Source organism: Kryptolebias marmoratus, linkage group LG16 (assembly GCF_001649575.2).
Source record: "Kryptolebias marmoratus isolate JLee-2015 linkage group LG16, ASM164957v2, whole genome shotgun sequence".
Lineage (NCBI taxonomy): Eukaryota > Metazoa > Chordata > Actinopteri > Cyprinodontiformes > Rivulidae > Kryptolebias > Kryptolebias marmoratus.
The window spans coordinates 15,393,434-15,414,090 of NC_051445.1; the positions used below are offsets into that span (position 1 = coordinate 15,393,434).

The window sequence follows — 20,657 nt, forward strand, 5'->3', positions numbered from 1 at the left end:
ATTTAATCATGTTATTAGTAAGAAAAGGCTTGTATAACTCTACCCAGTTAACTTATTTTTTCCACAAAGATAAATAATTTAGTTATTACACCTTTTATGCTTTTTACATCCTTTTGAATTCTGTTCTTATCAAATCGTCTTTATTTAAGAAGTGCTGTACTCAAAAATAAGCACAAAACAAAAAGTAGCAGAACACTTCAATCAAGTACAAATAGAAAAAAAAACTAAACTCAGGGATGACTCAGCTACTACCACTCCAAACTTTAGGTCAGTATCTGTAAAACTGATTGAGTTACAGCCATTTTTTGTTTGCTAAAGCCATTTGGCTGTGGTGGCCATCTTGAATGGGGTTGACTCCAAAAAGTAATCAGTTGTAGATGCACATCCAAGGATTGCTTTCTGTGAGTTTCTTAAAAATCCACCCAAGATATTTTGCCAGCAGATGGACAAAGGAACACACGGGCATAACCACAGATACAGGTGATTAGCTGATCGCCTGCCTTTTGTGATGGAAAGTGAGAATCACTTTAGCAAAAACAAACAACAAATCCGTCCATTTTCCATTCTGAATGTTCTCCTTTAGATTTCCCTGCATCCCAAAAACAACACACCATATGTGAAAATATATTTAAGATCCATATCATCTTAAAATCAGAGGTCATGAACTTTCTGTCTGTACTTTGCAGGATTTTATGATGCATTATTGTTTACTGCAACAACCACAGGAGCCTGGATGTATTCTTTTCCACATATGTTCCTACTGCTTTAATGTTATCACTTCCACACTGTTGTAATATTTTTTCCTTTTATTACCCCACCCCACACCTCCCTGCGTCTTCCCTTCCTCACATGTCAGACTGGTGGTTCGAAACAGCAGCCATCTGCAGTGCGTTACATCTAGCTCTCCTCCTCCTCCTCCTCCTTGCCTGAAAGGGTGAAAAAAGAGGGCATGTATCAGAAATGTGCTGAGTCGGCACAGATTTATTACCCGCCACACAACGCCACTCTCCTGCCAGACCGGGCAGCTGAACGTCAGGCGAGGTGCTTGGGCCGAGAATAATTTACAGTAGATGGGAGAGAGCGCCATTGTCATATTTCTCTGTGTGTAACAGAGTTTTATGTTGCAAAAGATAGTTTTATACAGGCGGCCGGGTCTTCTTGGCTTGTTTTCCAGACAGATGCCGCATGTGTGCGTGTGAGTGAGCAGATGCCGAGCAACAATGTCCCCCCACGCCCCCTGGAAAAAAAACAAGCCACAAGCTTTCTTCGCACAAAGAATCACACGTTCCCTGAAGCACCTGCTCAAGGAAAACTCGCAGACACGAATTCCTACTATTAAACTCAGCAAAAAGCGGGTGCGACGAGCGGCACCGCTGCTATAATAAGTGCCGTGAACAACCTCTTGGGACGCAACAGCAAACTGGAGCATCCCGATCCTGAGACAGACGAGGCAGACACCATCCCAGACTGATGATGTCATCCCTGTGGAGCGCTCCTGGTGCTTTGTCTCTCAGTGGCACTGCAGAGTACAGCCGCAGGCTCAAACAAAAACACACACACACACACACCTGTATGTGATTGTCACTCAGGTTTCGGACGCTGCTCAAGTCTTTGCAGTAAAATGGCGCCCAGATAGCCCACGTCTTGGAGAGCGATGCTCTAATAAAGCCAACTGGGAAGAAGACGGATGAGCACTCGCCAACACCTGCGCCAGACGAACTCCACTGTATGTTCTGCAAATACACTGGAGCTTCCTCTGTTTTTGAGACGATGATGCAGGATCAAACAGAGTTTATGTGCTGCACGAGAACACGCTGCTTAGGAAACGTGCCGAAAGCTCAACACATACATCACAGCAGATACTGTAAACACGTTCAGAATGTTGTTTCTATGCAAATGAGAGCATCATGGCTTTGCAGCATGAGAGCAGCGATGAAGAAGAATGGTGAAAAGTGCTTCAGTGCATCAAAGTTCTGAATTTAATGAAGGATCAAAGCAGGAAATACATCCCCTTTTGTAAATGTAGTGCTACTAAAGTAACAAAGACTAGCATGTGGAGGCAGTGTGGTTACATCCTTATCATTCAGGAGGTGAGAAGTGTTTTTTTTTTTTTTCTAACCCCGATTCTAAAAGGTTCTTGTCCTGCATGTTTATGAAAAAAGAATCCTTGTCAGAAAGAAGAGGTGAAAGATCTGTTTGACTAGATTTATTCCCAAACATCGTGTCAAGCTGTTTTCTATTTTCAGTGAGTTTGTTTTTACCGCTTTTACCACTAAATGTTGCATGAGATCAGCATGCTTACTCTGCTCAGTACATTTCTATCCATTTTATTACCCCATTCCTAAATCTTAATTTATGCAGTGTTAAAAAAAAATTTCAAAACTTTCTGAAGCTAGGTTTTGGGTAAAAGTTATAAACAATTAATATCTAACTGGTTTTAGATAGTTTTTTGAACTGCCTCAGTGTGGAGAAATAGTTTAATTATGTTTGGACTGGCTGAGCTGATGGCTCAGGATGGTTTGGATCAGCGAGTCAATTTACCTTTACACCTCGGTCAGTTTTGCATTATATGCTTTTTTTTTTTTACATAAAATTCTATGTATATGTGCAAGCAGCAGCTGTAGCACTTCTAGTGCAGCTGCAGTTCTGGTAGGAATTTCAGAATATTTCTGCCAAAATAATTGATGCCAACATGAATGCTTTTAAATTAACATTTAAATGAACTGCTGTGAAATTTTAGACTCTAGGAGTGTATTAATGAGCCAACAATGGCTTTTCTGAGCACATACACCTCCAAAGTGGGTTTTATCATCTTCAAATAGCTCAAATCTTTAAATTTTATTGCTGGTAGGATTGACTCCTGGCTACACCAGAAGTGCTGCAGCTAGCTGCCGCTGCCACTATTTGCTTTTGCAAATTAAAGACCCAGCATTCCTTGAAGAAATGCTTATGGCCTTTCATGCCAGAGTTTTAAACAAAGATCACGTCACGCTGAGAAGGGACAGAGTTATAGTCCTTTTGGTCAAACCTTGTAAATGATGTTATGTGAATCTCATGCACTATTATGAGATCTTATCCAATTTGTTAAAGCTTGAAGTATTCATTGAGGATGACTCTCAGCTACTACCACACCAAACTTTAGCTCAATACGTGTAAAACCGACTAAGTTATAGGCATTTCTGTGTTTGCTAATGTTGATTAGCCATGGTGGCCATCTTGAATCGGGGGTGTGATCCCAAAGTATCACTAAAATCTATCCAGTGGTTCATGTCATATTTTGCTAACAGATAGATATTTGACTCCAACAGTTAAGGGCAAAGATTTAAAAGCTACTGCTCACAGTATATGTGAGGGGTGACTCTCAGCTGTTCACACATTCCATTTTAACCCTACATTTTAGCTCAGTATCAGTAAAATAGCCTGAGTTTGAGCTATTTTTGTATTTGCAAAGGTTTCTAATTCAAGAGATAATTTTTTAACGCTACAGACAAAACAAGCATGCACACAAACACGGGCAAGAATCCACCTTCGGGCAGTAATTACCATAACATTTTGTAGAAGTAATGGTGGTTTAGGTTCACATTTTTATAAAAATGAAATTGTGGCAACTCCAGCTGCTTTAAAAGGGGAGTTAGTTTGTTACCAGCTGTGAGCTCAATAATCATATCAGACATAAGCTTTGTTCCCCAAATTGAGGATCAGGGTTGAAAGAATTATCTACAACAGGTAGGATATTAACCATTTATAGTTTTTGCACAAAACTCCACTTTATAATGGCTGAATGTCTGTCTTTAACCATCTTTTCATCATAAGGCTGTTGGTCAAATCGTTGAGAAACAAAAGCTTTTCACGTTTACCCTAATTCGCAGTAAAATGTGCGAGACATCTGCGCTACACTTTGTTGTACAACATGGTCAGAACACTTAATGATGCTCACACATCAACTGTAGTGTTTATGCTTCATCTCACTGAACAGACAGCCAATCAGTGGCTGGAAATTAGATTTACTTTCATTTCTGAATTTCCCTCAGGGCCGCGAGATTCTGTTATCCGACAAACACAACTTCTCTGTCCGCGGCGCAGGGAGGAGCACAAATATTGGAATCAAGCTGCCTTTAGACGTGCAAACAGATTAAATATTAAATATTAAATGTGGTAAAAGTGTTGTAAATTCTTTATGCAGCACAAAGGGTGCATGCGGATCAGTTTGGGAAACGTCATGGGCATTTATTGCATTTTGTTGGACTGATTTGGCTGCTAAGTGCGCAGCGTACAACTCTGATGACAAGCAGCATAATCAAGACACGTTTTCTAATTGGCAGAGCTTCCCGTGATGGGTTTATTTAATGTGTTTGATGTCACTCCAGCTGCAATTTACTGTGGTGTTAGAGCCACACCATAAATCCTGTAATCAATTTGATGACGGTATGATTGCTGTACACACAGGAGGAGGCAGTAATGTCGGGCTCTCAGGTTCATGAGACTCCCGGGCTTCATATTTTCTCTCAATTCACATCCTATTAGAGATTCTGACCCTCCCCCTCCATCCTCACTCTCTCTGCTGCTGTAGCCTCTCCGCTCATCCCCACATCCCTCCTTCTTCTCCCCCTCTTACACACACACACACGCGCACACACACATGCTGCTCCCCTCTTTCACACAAACACACACGCATGCACTCGTTGCACTCTCTTCCCGTCTTTACAAACGTAGCTCGCAGACTGAAGAGTGACTGTGTGTGTGTGCATGGTTTTGGAGAAACGTGCAAGGAAGAAGAAGGGTACATGTGTTCCAGCTTGTGCACACACATGCGTTTTTGTTTTTTTCTTCTTCTTTTTTTCTTGCTATTCAACGTCTCCTCTTTATTTTTCTCTTCTTTGCAGCTCGCCGTGTTTCGATGACAGCAGCCCTGCAGAGACAAAAGGTGAAGCGGCGTTGCATAGATATTGTCAGGTAGGTAGAGAGCAGAATAATAGAATCAATACTATTGTCTGTAACCTACCTGCTGCTGGACTCCCTGTCTGGCCCCGGCAGAGAGCATCAGAGAGACAAGGTGAATCAGAATCACCCTGCCTGGGAGAGGAGAAGAAAAGAAGAGGCTGACTATAAGGTGAACCCCTTTTTTTTTCTCTTACTCACAAGAAAAAAACATGTTTTTGTTTCTGTTGCATTTCGATGCAATTCTGTCTGAAACTTTGTTACCGCTTCAGATTTACAGACAATAGTAAAATAAGTCAAGCTGGACTAAAGATGCATGATTGGATCCATTCCTTTGAGCCTTTGTTATTAATCATTCAGGCTGCATGTTGCTGAGCTCATGTCTGTGTTTTATGCTCAATAAGCACCTTGCTTGCTGTAGATTTATCATACTTTTATCGTAAAATTGGCAGCTGTCAAGTCATTTAAGCGGCATGATTGATAATTTTGCAGCGTGCGTGTACGCAGTCCTCTTCCATCTGCCGTATTCCGACCTGTGAGCGATTCTGTTTTATTGATCATTGACAATATTTAGACAGAACCTTAAATTCACCTGCAGACAAATCCATAACTCATTCCAGATACGACACGTCTGTCGCTCTCAGTGGTCTGCTCCAGCTGTTACGCACAATTAAAACGAAGGCATTTATAAAACAAGTCAAACTTGTGATTTCCAAAATCTTGAGGCCTATAGTTTATGAAGTGAAACAGCAGGTGACAAAAAACATACATGATACATGCAGATCAGTTGGGGATGGCGACGCATTTCACCTAAATATGTGAATTTAGTGTAAAAAGACTAAAAACTCGTGTTTTCCTGCTGAGCAAGCTATAAAAAAATATAGATTTATCTTTGTTTCCACATGTATGAGCACATGCAGTCTCCTCCAGTCCGTCCATGTCGTTCTGTCTGTCTACCAGCGGGTGGCATTGCCTTCTACTATTTTTTACACAATGAATTCTCTTTGATTCGTCAATGAAAATACACGCAACAATCAGGACATGGAAACAAGTTTTATTTTTTATTTTTATTTTTACCTGATTCACGCCTTCCTCTTTGTGTCCTTCTCATTTTTGCTCTAGTTTTATCTGAACTTGTAAGTCAGACAATTTCTGAGTTTCTGACTTCTTATGCTTGAACTGACAAAACAGAACAAAAAAAACTACATGACAACATGGTAAAAGCTATAAGATCCTTGTCATTTTTTGCTTCTCTGACTCTGAAGCATGAAGATGATAGAGCTTTAAGAAAAATGTATATAGAGTAAAAATCTTTTTATTTCTTGTTGCCAAAAGCTGTAGAAAATGAATCAGTCCCTACAGAAACAAGTCTATAAAACAAATAATTTGTTTGATTTTAAAGTTTTACCAATTTTTGTTCCTTGTTGCCTTATAAATGCTCATTTTATCTATTCTGCTATCATGAAGAATTCATGGTAATCAATTTATTTTTTACATAATTTGTGTCCTAATCTGATGTTTTTTAAAGCTTCTTGGATAACAGAGCTCAAAAAAGGCACTAAACAGTTGAATTAGGCAATGCAAACTCAATTAATTACGTTCAATGCGCCTATGATATTTACCAACAGGTTCAAGCTAATCGCCTCCCTTTAATTAATTCCTCCACAATTAATTCACATGATGCATTGCTGAGATTCTTTGTGCTCTCTGCTGTATCTGATTGCTGCAATGAAAAGCAGAAGATTGGCCTGGAATAAATAATGTGGTGTTTATTGCAGCAGTTTACGCTTTAATTAAACCGGCCGGGTTTGTTTCTGATCCGCAGCGAACGGGGAGCCCGGCTGGTGCCGCAGAATCCAAATGTCAGATGAGGTCATGTCTTTGTCTCGGAGCTGCGGCTCTGCGGTCCTTTTTGTTAATACTTCTCTTTTTTTTTTTTCTTAAATCTTGCCGCGGGGCTTTTTCTGTGCAACAAATGACTTTGTTTTTACACCCTCCCCGTGTATTTTAATTTTACAGTATGCCCCTCTGTCCCTGAGACCCTTAACCTGTGAGGTCAAAGCAGGTCACAGGTGAGGTCCTCGGGAACAGGGCTGCATTCAGTTTCAACATTTTGTTTAAATAGATGACAGTTTTGTAGAAATGTTTTGATTTTTCCCCAGTTATTTGTCCTTTCTCTTAAGGTATGATGTTTCCCCTAAAAGTGCTTTAAATGCAAGCAAAGTCTCAGAAGATATTAAGACTTTTCTGGCTGAAGCAAGAAGGAAACGACCGAGACTCCTGTCCTGCAGCACAGACGCTACCAGGGGGCCGTCCCTATTGGCTGCCTTTGTGTTATAGCCTCTGCTGGGGGCCAGTAAGAAGGCAGCCGAGGGTTGTGACCCCGTCATATGTGTCACCTTCAAAACTCAAGCTGGAGTTTTGAGCTTTGTGCTGGAAAAGTTGCTGTTGTTTTGTTTTTGAAACCTCAGTGGGTTAATAAAACAGTCCTGTGTGTGTGAGTTAATTTAATGTGCTGAGATCTAAAAGCAGATACAAATTTTACAATGTCTGAGTTATTCTTTAAATGGTAATTTAGATCAATTAAAATAGTCTGCAGAACGGTTATGAACAGTTAATATCTTACCTGTTGTTGTCTGAAATCGATTACTGTTGTCTTAAAAGAACCCATTCTAAAAATGTCATAGCACTTTATACAAATTCTATCTTATAAACTTTTACATTGCCATCAGTTTTACATCACAGTCTACATTCAGACAAAATATTATGATATTCAAAACTGCACCAGAGGTGCTACATCTAGCTGCTGCTAGTATTTATGCTTGCAAATCCACACAGACTTCTACGTAAATAACTACTAATTCAAAATAGGCCATGTAAATGTTTCTAAAATAGCATAAAGTATAAGTAATTAGTATTTGCATGAACTGCTTTAAAATTTGGAGTTGTTTAGAAACAGCAGCAATCCACTTTAATGCTGGCCTTGCTTGGTCTAATCTGGTCAGAAAAAGAAACTCGTCTCCAAACTGAGTTTGTTTAAAAGAGCTATCTATAACAGGTAAGAATGTTATTGTTTATAACCTTTCCATAGAAACCCCGCTTCAAACGAGCTGAACTATCACTTTAAGTTTGGTTCAAGACTACAAAACTTTCGTCTTCCGCACTGAATCAAAACCTGTGACGTTCTTTACTTTGTAATTAAAAACATCTCATTATATAAAGCTCTGAGAGAGCTGTGTGTGGGAATATTTGTCAAAATGTCCTTGTAACAGAACACATTTTGTATCCACCCAGACTCAAACACACACACACAAATTTAGGGATTTTCCACGTCCAGCCATCTGACTAGCTTTCAGACTTTGGCAGTCCTGGAGCACACTCTTGCCTGATATTGATTGGCCTGTCTGTGTGGAGACAGATGAATGCATTAGTACCCAGCTCACCCTGCCACTGGAAATATATTAAGTTCGTGTATTAGGCACCCTGTCTGGTTGCCATGGAGATGCACCAGGAGCGAGGGACCGAGGTGCAGGATGTGATGAGGCGGTCGACTTGATTTGTAGTCCCACTCCCTTGTCGTCTCCTTCGTCTGTCACTTGTGTGTCCTCTCTTACCCCCTCCTCATTTGTCCTGTCTTTACTTTAAGATTTCCTGAACTTCATCAGCAAGAAAGTGTCATTTCTCTGCCTCCCCAAAATGAATTTTGTTGTCCCTTTGTTCCTTTTTTTCATTATCATTTGGCTCTGGGCACGTGTGTTGCAGTCCTCTCAGCTCTGGCATTTATTTACTAGAGTAAATTTCTCTCGGGTTCTTGTGCCGATACCATTTATCCCTACACATACATAAGCATTTAACTCGCTTTTCATCTGTCCCTCTCCCCCCCTGCCGCCGCCACCACCACCACCACCACCATCACCACCTCCCTCCTTGGCTCACGCCATCTCTGAGCTCTGCAGTAAAACTGGTGCATTGAGGCAGCAGGAAATGGGGACCAGAGACAATAGAAAGGAGGGAAAGGTGTCCTCCCCTCTCAAACCAGAGCACTTTCATAAAACTAGACACTTCTTTTTAATATGCACATAAAATTCATGCTCAGGATTCCTGAGCTGCCTTTGCTGCAGGAACCTTTAGAATGTTCTGCACCTGCGGTCACCATGAGAGCAGCGTTTGAATAAAAACCCGTTTTCTGAGTTTAAAGCTCGTATTGAATTAAAATGTGCACAACTGTTTTGTGGCTTTCATGTGTTAGCTTGCTGTTCTGCGGTTCTCTGGGCTGCTATCAGTGCTTTGTCGATGTGGAAGACAGTCTGCGGCTGTGCTGGGGCCACGTTCTGACCGAGAACAACGTTAGAAACGTTGATGAGTGCTTCAGGAAGCTGGACCGCATCTTCAACACAAATGAGACGGTGATTGAGTCTGGCAGAGTTGGTATGGGAAAATAAGTCTTTTCACACTTTAGTTTTAACAGCTGTGATGTCCAGGTTATGTAATAGCTTCTGTTTGTGAGCCTGTCTGTTCATTTTAGTCTGTTAGGAAAATATCTCATGATCCAATGGATAAATTTTAAGGAAACTCTTAGAAATAGAGTCAGATTGACATGTAGAAGTGATTAACTTTTTGATTTATCCCACAGCTAATCAACCTTAACAAGCACAAAAATAGCTGTAGCAGATATTGAAGTAAAATTTAGTGTCGTAGTCGCTGAGAGTCATTCACAACTCATACTTTAAGCTCTAACAGCTTATTTTAGATGTTTGTTTAACACTTTGGCATTAACAGTTGGAGTCAACCCTTATTCAAGATGGCCGCTACACCTAATGGACTTCAGCCAACAAAAAAATGCCTACAACTTGGTCAATTTTACAGATATTGAGCTAAAATCTGATGCAACAGTAGCTGAAAAACAGATTTGTGATTAAAATCTTTGCATTTGAGAAAGTGAGTGATAAGCATTCCTTCAGAGAACGCTAGGCTTTTAATTTGTGATAGCTCTGCCTTTTCGCAGGTGAAGGCTATGACAAAAACCTAAAGGAGATCCTAGATGCAGAGATTCTGCCGCTGGCTGAAGAGTTTGACCAGAAGCTGAACGACGGTAACTAAACAGTCCCCCTTTTCTGAAGCTGCATCAGTAAATGAGTCTGAATTGTTAAGTGAGGTCAGAAACCGTGAGTTGTAAAAAAAAACAAAACGATGCCCTAAAGCTTGCAATTCACAGAGATGCGTTGAGCCAAATATTTCTGTCTTCTTCCCCCTCCCCCTCCCCCTCCTCCTTCTCCTCGTTCTCCTCCTCCTCTCATCTATCAGAGAGCGTGTATGAGACAAGGTTGCAGACAGCCGCAGACAATTTCATCGCAGCTGCCTCCAAACTGCCTAGAGGTGAGACACGGTCTCTACCTCTTTTCCTTCATCTTTTCATCTAAAGTGAGGCACATATTGGGTCATTACAGCTCCCTCTGAACTCTTTAATCTCGCTGTAATGATCTAGTTATGACCAGGTTCTGTGAAGACTAAAGGAAGCAGTCAGATTTAACTGACTTACTTATAGTAAATCAGATAAGCAGAGTAAAATGTGTCTTTTTTTCTCTCTCTTTTCACAGTTTCTGGGTGTTTCCCTCCATGTGGTTAGTGACTTTCTGGTTTTTGTTTCCTTGTCTTCATGTTTTAATAAAAACTAACCCAGTTTTCTCAGTGTTAGCTTCATGCTCTCTATCAGGTTTTCAGATCTCAGGTGCTGTATATAACTGTATAACCTGCCAATATGACTCCTGTGAATTCTCCCTCGACTGTCCAGGTGAGGTTTGGTACATTGCAGTCTTCAAATATGTAAAAGAAGACGTGCTAATCCGGACTTGATACATCCTTAAATATCTATATTTTCACACTCCATAAGTCCTGATCCCTGGAAGTCTCTGCTTTTGATCCTTCAAAAAGCTCTTAGGAAAAAAAAAAAACAGTCAGGATTTGAAACAGAGACGGTGGAAAGGTTTTATTTCCACACATTATATCTTTTACACAGAGCCCTCGAGGTATTCTTTAAGTCGCTGGCTTCTTTATGTAAGGTGACAGCTGACTCCCACACACACGATGGTATTCCTATCACCCCTGTACAGCTCAGTCGATGTTTTAGCATATCATCACTTTTACTGCACTCCTCAGAGACTGAGCTTAAGTATTATCATTAAGAAAGGCTCAGACTGCAAGCGCTGCCCCCTGTGAATGTTATCTGTGTCTGTCTGTCTGTCTGTCTGTCTTTCTGTGTGTGTGTGTGGGTGGCTTTATGTATATTTCAGTTGAAGAAATTGAAGTTATGGAGAACAGCAGGAGCCGAATGTGGTGCGAGGTGCCTTTTGACCTGCCGAGTGATATTGAGGTGATCTGGAGGTTTGCAGAAGAGGTAACCTCAGCATCTGATGATTCATGCAGGGGCAACACTTATTTACCAAAATTATACCTCAGCGGTTTTTGTTGAAAACACTAAGCTGCTCTTTTTCCTAGATCTAGAGCCACCATTTTAGTCCTGGAAATTTAATGTAATTCTGAGAGAGAGAGCGAGAGAGAGAGAGAGAGATCAAAATGAACCAAAAAGGATGCATAAAATGGGCATAAATGAAGTGATGTGAAAAGACTACAAGACAAAATGTGCAAAGAGATGAAAATAAAAAAGAAAACAAAAAAGCTGAGATCAAAGAAGTGACACACAAAATTGTTGAAAACAAAATATCATCAGCTCATCAACAGGTGGAACATGGTTTAAGTAAAACACTGACACAAAATAGGAGGAGACAAAATAAGCACAAAGACTGAAAGCAAGCAGTGATGAGAAACAACCAAAATCTGGCCTCAAAACGGCCACAAAGAGATGCGATCTGATCAAAATGAGACGCAGCAAACACAAAAGAACAGAAAGCAACCATTATGAGATGCAAAAGTAACTGTGAAGTCATATAAAGTAAAGAATTTTGTTTATTATTCTAACACAGTATGACAAACTGAGAAAATCAAAAGCTATATGCGTGCTTTTTATATATATTTATTTTTGCTCCTGTATGTCCTTTTGAAGTGTCTTATTTTGTCTTGTTTTATACCTGGAGGGGGAGTTTTACATATTTTATAACCCGTTTCCAAAGTTTATTGAATAACAACTCCTTTACATCTGTTGTACATGAAGCAGCAAAAACAAGACAAGAGGTTTATAATACAGTTTACATAATGGGAGACGCTTTTCCAACGCTTCCAGTTTCCAGTTTGTGTTAATCTGGTTGTTGAGTAATACACAAATATATCCAACTGAACATCCCAGTTGAGCTAATTTCAACATGAAATTGGCAAAAAGTCGCCCTTTTAGAGAAAGTAATTATTATTGGTTATACAACTCCAGCTGACTAACTTTTAGAGTCACCCTGATTCAAGATGGCTTCCACAGCTGATGGACCTCAGCAAACACAAAATGGCTGTAACTCAGTTTTACAGATTTTGAGCTAAAGTTGGATGTAGTAGCTGAGAGTCATCATCAATGCATACTCTGAGTACTAATAGATCTTGTGAGATTTTTGTTTAAAACTTCGGCAGAGGAGGCAGCAGCCAATATGCCTTCTTTCAAAGAATGCTAGTTTCAGAAGATGGAAAAAATAGAAATGACAGAAGATGATTCCCTAACTCCTATATTTCAGTATTTTTCAAACAGCCTATATGTGACAACAGCATAATAAAACTCCTGAAATTCTGTGTGGCTTTTAGTTTTTGTGTGCCACCCTAAGATTATCAGTAGCCTCCATCTTGCCACCTTTGAAATTTTCCCGGAGGCACCTCTGCTTTACTTAATAAACAAAAGTTTTGCTAATTTTCCTCCACAGATCAATACCCAAGAAATGGATCAGTTTAAGGAGGTGACTGCAGGGGTGGACAGGCTTTACTCCATCCCCTCAACCAATCTGCAGCATCAGGGCACCTACCAGTGTGAGATTTACTCTGGAGGTCGCTCTATTGTCAGGTTGTACTACTACATCTCAGGTAACACATTCACCACAGTGACTTATGCTGATTGTTGATTTAATTATCTTTGAGAAGACAATATTTAATATACTGGACATAGTTTTTGTGTGTTTTAAAGAAAACTAAAAGAAATTTCACCCAGTGTTGTGATTTTTTATTATTTGTCTGTTGTTTATAAGGTTTTTCTGCTTTCTCTAAGTTTAGATTTTAGAGTTTTGTTCATTTAATGTTTTGGTTGTTTCTTTTTTTCTTCGCTGGTTTTGATTTCTGCTCTGTTCACACCTGGTCTAAGTTAGTAATCAGCACTCCTGCTCTTTGTTTGGTCATTACTTTCCTCAGTAAACATAATTGCTGAAAGTATTTAGTCACACCTGTTAAGAGTTTGGGCTAGGCTGCTTATCTCTAGCAATAGGCAATCGTAATGGTGCAGCATATCAATACATGTTGGCAATTTTTACACCTCCCATTTTGTTGCAACACTTTGATGAAGGCCACTATTCCAGCTTAACTGTACCCCAGTGCACAAAGGAAGGACTGGAAGAACCTGACCTGCCCACACCAAACCCTGATCTTAACCTCGCTGAACACCTGTGGGATGAACTGGAACAGATACTGTGAGCCAGACTTTCTCATCCAACATCAGTGCTGGACTTAATGAATGCTCGACAGAATGAACGGCCAAAATTCCCCACAGAAACACTCTAAAAACACCTCCAAAGTCACTGAAATGATAAATCAAATACAAAATGAAACAATAAAGTGCATGTAAAATACACATATAAAGTTAAAGGCCTAGTTTCATCAGACGTCTCTTCCTTAAGTCCTCAACTTGGGCCCTCTCCCACCATGAATCTCAGAGACGCTCATATTTTGATTATTTAAAAAAATCACAATATGTTGCTGGAATAAACCCATTTTTAGGGTTGCACCCTTTGTTGAATTTAAAACAGGCAAAATAGAAACCTGGAACGAAATATGAATAATTAACTTTCAAAACAAACTAGATTGCTGCACATGTTGTCTACGTGGATGACAAATAGAATTTTAAGTACGTGGATATCCATAATCCTAAAACCTTTTATGTCCATGAATGTTCATCAATGATATTTAAAAACTGATAATATATTAGAGGTGAATGATATTAAGAAAACGGACCAGTTTTTATCAAATCATTTTAACAACCACTTTTAAAGTAGAAACAAACTAATTTAACAGCAAAGTGTGAAGATCTGTTGTGCATACCTAACACTGGTGTTCTCTCTCTGTCCCTCTAAGTGACCCCCCAGCTTGTGGTGGGCCACACAGAGCTGCAGGAGATATTTGACCTGTCTCTGCTCCCAGGAGGGGAGTTACTCTCCGCGCCTGATGCTTCTCCCCGCTCCTTCCTCCTCCTCCTCCCATTTCTTCTCACCACCTGTTTAACCACTTCACTGCTGCTGCTGTTCCTCTCCCTGGGGTAAAACAGCTATTATTTTCACAATTTAAGACATTAGCAGCATTGTACACCTGTCCTGTGAATACAAGATACCTGTCGCAACGGCACATGTGTATCTTAGTTAGTGTTTAATGTCACTGTTTGTCTTTTGGCTGTTTTAGGGCTCTGTACTGGACATCAGTGTCAGAACAAAGACATCCTGATGAAGGCGCTGATGAAGAAGGAGATTAGGATTTGGGGAGTTGTGATCATAATTAAAGTAGTCCATATAAAACCATTTCATCAAGCATTAGATCTTCTGTGGAGCATTACGTCATAGTTTACTGAAAACCTGTGTTTGATTATTTTCACCACTAGAGGACAGGATGCACATGTTCATTATGATTCTGTGCTACACTGTCTGCAAAAAACCACATTAATTCACATTTGTTTCAGACAATAAATAGAATATTTCTAAGTTCATATTTTCTAATGTGAGGCTCTATTTCTGTAGACTAACTAATTTTTGTCCTACTTTGCACTTGTATCCCACCAAGTTTCAGAGGGAACTTTGTATTTTTTTAGTCTACTTTATTCACACACCTGTAACTGTCACCCAGCTGTTTGCATGCAAGACAAAAGCAATTAAAGTCTTAAAAATAGGAAGAATCCCAACAAAGACCTGAAACAGGACCTGAGAGCTGCATCATCCTTTAGCTGAATGAGTATGTCATGTTTTCAGCTAATATGACATCAAAACAGTTCAGTGTTTGGTACTGTATCTTTACACTAAAATCAGGTGTTCAAGCAAGAGCCTCAAATTTCGTTATTCTAATGATTGTAGGTGACAAGATCTGTGGTGCAGCACTGATAGCAATGAGATCTGATCAGATAAAGGACAACAACAAAAAAAATAAGCGTGCAAAAAAGCCACCAAGTTATGTCTATAATTAAACAAGCTAGAAGTTAAATCACATTTTAGAAGGAGGGAGTCTTGATTTGTCATCATGAAACAATTTGATAACCAGTATCGGGTAGAACAGGAGACAATACTGTACTAACAAAGAAAGAAAAAATAAAACTCACTCAATGGTGTGTATTGTTTTGTGCTGTATGTGGCCTGATTTACACTTAACACCTGGTTAAAAAGTTCTGGATAATGCAGTTGGATACTTTCTGTGCTGAAAATTGGAATAATTTTATATATTTTACCATAAAATGAAATATGACCTAAACTTCAATGACAAAAAATTAAATAAATGTTCAAAACCAGCTACTAGGGGACACAACCCAGTGTATCTCTGTGGTGACCCGCGAAAAGGGAAGAGCTAAAAGAAAAGGAAGTAAAATAAATGTTCAACTTAATTTTGAAAGATGTTGTTGGATACTTAGTAACCACTAGGAGGCAGCAGCATGCAGAGAACAAAATATGAAGTCATCTTACAAAAGTCTGACGTTTTAGTTGCACTTAGCTATCACTTTAGCTCTATATCACAGCAAATTCGTGACTCCAAGAAAAGGTGGTTGCCAAAGACAACATCCTTAAAAACAAACATCTGTGCACAGGGAAGTACTTAAATTACAAAACGTTAAACATGCTAAACATGTGACATTGAAGTCTTTTGCAAGCCCCTTTAATGCAAGAATTAATTACTCAAAGCTAGAAATGTTTTACAAAATCTGTAAATGTGAGAGCTTGTCTCTTTGTCCAGGCAGTATGGTAAAAGTCAGTCAGAATAATCCAACAGATTCTGGTACTCATACGAGTTTATAAAGAATTAATTATTAAGGTTTTAAAATTTATCAAGTGGCATTTAAATGTGGTGACTGTCTGTCTCTACAGATAAGATATTCTGAGTTTGTGAAGCCTCGGAAAACAACTTATCCCAAACAATATCAGTTGCTGGAAAGATGAGTGCAGGTCAGAGGTCATTAAAAAAGGGGATCGTTCCTGCTACACAAACATAAAACATTGTTCCAAAACCCTGACATCAGATGCATTATTGAGATGTGTCTGACATAAAGAGACAAGTAAGTCATAGAATTTCAAGTCAAAGACATGTAGGTTTGTCAAGTATTTCTGCAGGCAGTGCTACAGCCAGCTGCCACTGTTTGTGCTTGCAAATAATCATAAAATTTAATGCAGAGATTATGGATTTGTAAAGGTTTATAAAATAGTGTTTGCATTAACTACTATAACGTTTTTAATATAAGGGGTGTTTTCACCTCCACCTGTTAGCACCTACTTCTCCAAACTGCAGGTCGTTCAAAGAGGTACCTACAACAGGTGAGATATTGTTTATAACATTTTGACAGAACCTTACTTCATGATATCCGAACTATCTCTTTACATCATGAATGAAAAATGAATGATATTGTATATTTTAATGATACAAGAAATGTTTGTAAAGCTCAGCTGTGCGCAGTAACAACACAGTCAACCTTTATCACAAAAGCGGTAATCAGACAACAGATTTAAACAAATAAAAACATTCAAGAGACTTGAACAAAGTAGTTTTTGAGTCTATTTGTCCTGAATTTAGACAACCTGGCCGGATTAACTCTGACGTCTGAGAGATGTGACAGCTGAGAGTGGCTGTGTCATGGTCAGCTGCTTTTGGGTTTCTTGTAATCTTGTAAATCACAGCACAGCCTTGTGATCTGTCAAGATTTTTGTCATTGTGTACCTTCCCCTATCTCAATTTGTAAAGAAAGTTCCAAGTCCAGCTCAGTTTGTAAATTATGTGGGAAGAATAAAAAAGAGGCGTGAGTAGCCCTGACGTGCGTTGTGACATGTAACATATGTTGAACGTGTCTGACATGCCAACACATCTTCCAGCCTGTGATGTCAGCTTGGAGACCTTTTTGCTGTCTGTCAGGATAAACAAAGGTATTTTACAAACACCACTGTTTCTGGTCACAACCATTAGCAGTTGTCATTAAGTTGTGGTACATTATTTTTGATGATTGTTTACAACAATAACAAGTTCACACTAATGTACAGAGATGGTGATGAGTACAAAAGGTGATTAATTACACCTTTAATGAAAAGTTCTATAGAAAACTTCAGTTTCCTGAAACTTAACGCCTACTTGCAGCTTTTTCATTCACTCTCAGCTATGAAAAGGCTTCCCATTTTTTTTAAATGTCCCACAAACTAAACAAGCCTGGTTGTAATCATACATTACTGTAATTTATCAAACAGTGATAATAATTATATCTACAAGATTTGATTGAATGTATATAAAGTATATGCATGGCACAAAACAATAAGAATACTTCATTAAAGTAATGTATTACAGTGTTGTGTGAACAAATCTACAGAAACAACAAATAATGCTGTTTGAAAAGAATACGTGCACTGTGGGTCCATCCAGTATTAAAATCTCAAATTACAAAATTACTGCACAAGAATGGACAAACCTTGCTTCATCTGTCAATTAATTATTTGCTTTCATACAAGGCTTTTATCATGATAGGAACTATTTTTCTCAGTCAGCTGTATGGGAACAATTTGTTTTACCTGTCCTGAAGCGTGAGATCCAGTGAGGTCAACTGTCAGGGAGTCTTCGGAAACAGAACACTGTGTTTAAAACTTTCCTAAAACCTTCGTGAGGCACATTTTAACAAAAACATGTTATTGACAAGGATGCTGCAACAGGGTTACATGCTGCAGCTGAACCTTCTGTTCTTATGACTGCAGACCAGCACAGGATAACTGGTTTCAGGTACATGAAGAAGATCTCAGACAACTCTGGCTCGGCCTCCTCTGTTGGTACTAAAAAGTGCCCGCCTTCTACTTGGTACACGTCTCTCTCAGGTCCTGGGTCAATTTTCTTTTAGAGCTGACATTACTTTTAAACTGTAGCTGACCCAGAGCAAACACCACACAATAAATTGGCATGATCTGACAGAAGAACTGAAAATGAACGTAAGAGCAGCCAAAGTCCGATAATAATAATAATAATAAAAACTTCAGAACTTCTGAAAAAAACATTGATCAAAAACTCTTACTATTAAAAGAAAGTCTCCCTCCTTGGAAACATGCAGTGATTGTTGAATGGTTTTGAGTTGTTAAAGCTAAAAGAAGCAGAACACAAGCCAAAAGTAGCAAAATGCTACTTTAAACAGCCATAAGTTAGCTAAAAGTTTAAAGGGGACCTATTATGCAAAATTCACTTTTTGCATGTTTTTGTTCTTCCGTTTGAGTATCTACTGCTTCTAGAAACAGTCCAAGAGCAAAAAAAACAACAACACCCAGCTGTTTTTTGGAAATAAGTAAATGTTTTCTGGTGTCTGCAAAATGACCTGTTTCAAAAAACTCAGGATTGTTTCGTTTCAGTCCCCCGTTACTTAGCAACCCAAGTGGAGCTCCACCCACTTCATTACAAGAAGACCATCACTTTAGTTCTGCTGGTTTTACCGCTGCACAAGTCTGCTGGAAATGAAAAATGTTTTGTTGTCGGCTCCAATATAGAACATGTGTCTGTATTGCTGCTATCCCGACCAGTCGTGTTTCTGACCGCCGATTGCCGCTGTCTGACTCAACAAATGTCGGTTCGGACCCGCTAAGTGCCCATCCCAAAGTCAGAATCCTCAGAGTTTGAATTAATAACGATATAAATCCGCGTCAGGTCCGCAGTATTTAATCCTTCAGTGAGTTTTTATGTTTTGAGACGGGACACTGAGTTGGGGGTGTGGCCAACAGAAGCTTATTTGCATAATAGTGACATAGCCCTAAAACCGCTCATTCTGAAATGAGCTCAAAACAGGCAGAACTGATCAGGTAAAATCTCAATATGTGAGATTTTGTGTATTATATTTAATGAACATGTTTTGTACAGCTCACAGACCTATCCTGACTTCTTCAAGGAAGCATAATAGGTCCTCTTTAAAGTGGCAAAAGGCTAGCTCAAAGCTAAAAGTATCAAAAGAAGGCAAAAAAAAAAATCAAGTATGCTGACACAGAATTGAAAAAGAACAATGTTTTTAAAGGAAATGAGGAGATTTTTTAGGTACTTCTATAGGGAGATATTTGTGAATAAAGTTAAACATGTTGAAAAGCATAAACGTTACAAAACCCCAGAAGTCATAGCACCCATCTGCTGAACAAGCTAAATGCTTCAATATCCAAGTTGCTAAAATAGCACAAAGTAAGCAGAAATACAGCAGTTAAAATAGAAATAGTGCCCACACACAAAAAAATCCAGGAAATCAATGATGCAAATGCTGAATCAGCTTTCATTCAATGAATGATAACCTCAGATTTTTACTCAGAAAGTTTTTTTCCCTTAGAAACAAATATTTCTGCCAAGAAAAAAGAAGGGTTACAGGCTATATACATACTAAAGGTGCTGTAGTTTTATATCAACACAGCAGCTGTATTCATAAAACTTGAAACAACATTGAGACATTATTTTTATGTCCATTTATTTGTTCTTTCATTTGTTAATTCATTCATGTTTATTCATTCATTTTTTTATAACTACTTTAACCAAAAAATTACTCTTTATTTTGAAGTTTTCGAGTTTTCGACTAACAGTCTTGCCTAAATTCTTCATGTTCTGGGCTTTTAAAGTCTGCTTCAGTGCATACAGTATGTGAGTGTATTGAAACTCGCCTTTGGTGATTGTTCTTCAGGGAGAAGTGGTGTCTCCTTGGTAGAGAAAAACACAATATGAGGGCAGGCAGGGATCTGCAGGCCTTATAAAGCTCTTGTGGAATACCTAAATATAGTCAGACGTGACTCAAAGCTCAACTTCTCATTTATTGGGCAGAAAGTTGGTCGTTTTCCACTCATCTGACTGTTTGCTACGGCAACCAGTGATCACTATAATACTACAGACAGAAAATACAGTGTGAGCTGCGAGGAAGTAAAGTAATGTCTAATTTATTTCCCCTGCTGATTTCATTAGTTATTTTTGCTGCACCAACCCTCTTCTTATAGTTTTCACCATTGGCAGAGTCATAAATCTTCCTTTTTCATTCAGAACATTCTGTAGCTGTAAGAGGTGTACATGTTTTGCTTAGTTAGCACTTTGACCTGTCAAGGAATTTCAATCAAAGTTACAGTTATGGACACAAATACCAACACCAGGAGGCATTTTTCAACTCCTTTTCACGTTTGTAAAGCTTAATGAGCTGGTTATAAGTAAGGTTTATTTAACTGAACCAGCTCTTTGGTTTGACGAACAACAAAAGTATTTTCCTGTTTTCACAGACAGACAGAATGAATTTGACAAAAATAATAATAAAACCTAACATTTCTTTAAAAAATGATTCTCATCTGTCACTTTTCACGCTAAACTTTTAA

At 38.9% G+C, this 20,657-nt stretch overlaps 1 protein-coding gene across 4 annotated transcripts in view; it reads left to right on the top strand.

Moving 5' to 3' along the window:
• The window catches only part of LOC108249993 (sperm acrosome membrane-associated protein 6), a 42,901-nt gene extending 26,006 nt beyond the window's left edge, over positions 1-16,895 (top strand). Inside the window, exons 1-9 of one of the 4 annotated variants that reach the window (XM_037980442.1) lie at positions 8,493-9,366; positions 9,944-10,030; positions 10,243-10,314; positions 10,536-10,559; positions 10,652-10,729; positions 11,229-11,332; positions 12,792-12,948; positions 14,206-14,386; positions 14,527-16,895. In XM_037980442.1, the coding sequence (XP_037836370.1) occupies positions 9,153-9,366; positions 9,944-10,030; positions 10,243-10,314; positions 10,536-10,559; positions 10,652-10,729; positions 11,229-11,332; positions 12,792-12,948; positions 14,206-14,386; positions 14,527-14,596 (987 nt within the window). In that variant the 5' untranslated portion in view covers positions 8,493-9,152 and the 3' untranslated portion in view covers positions 14,597-16,895. Of the gene's footprint in view, positions 1-4,883; positions 4,954-5,034; positions 5,116-8,492; positions 9,367-9,943; positions 10,031-10,242; positions 10,315-10,535; positions 10,560-10,651; positions 10,730-11,228; positions 11,333-12,791; positions 12,949-14,205; positions 14,387-14,526 lie in introns of those variants that run through there. The other 3 variants (XM_025002400.2, XR_005234222.1, XR_005234223.1) reach the window with 3 other exon arrangements.
• The last annotated feature ends 3,762 nt before the right edge of the window (positions 16,896-20,657 follow it).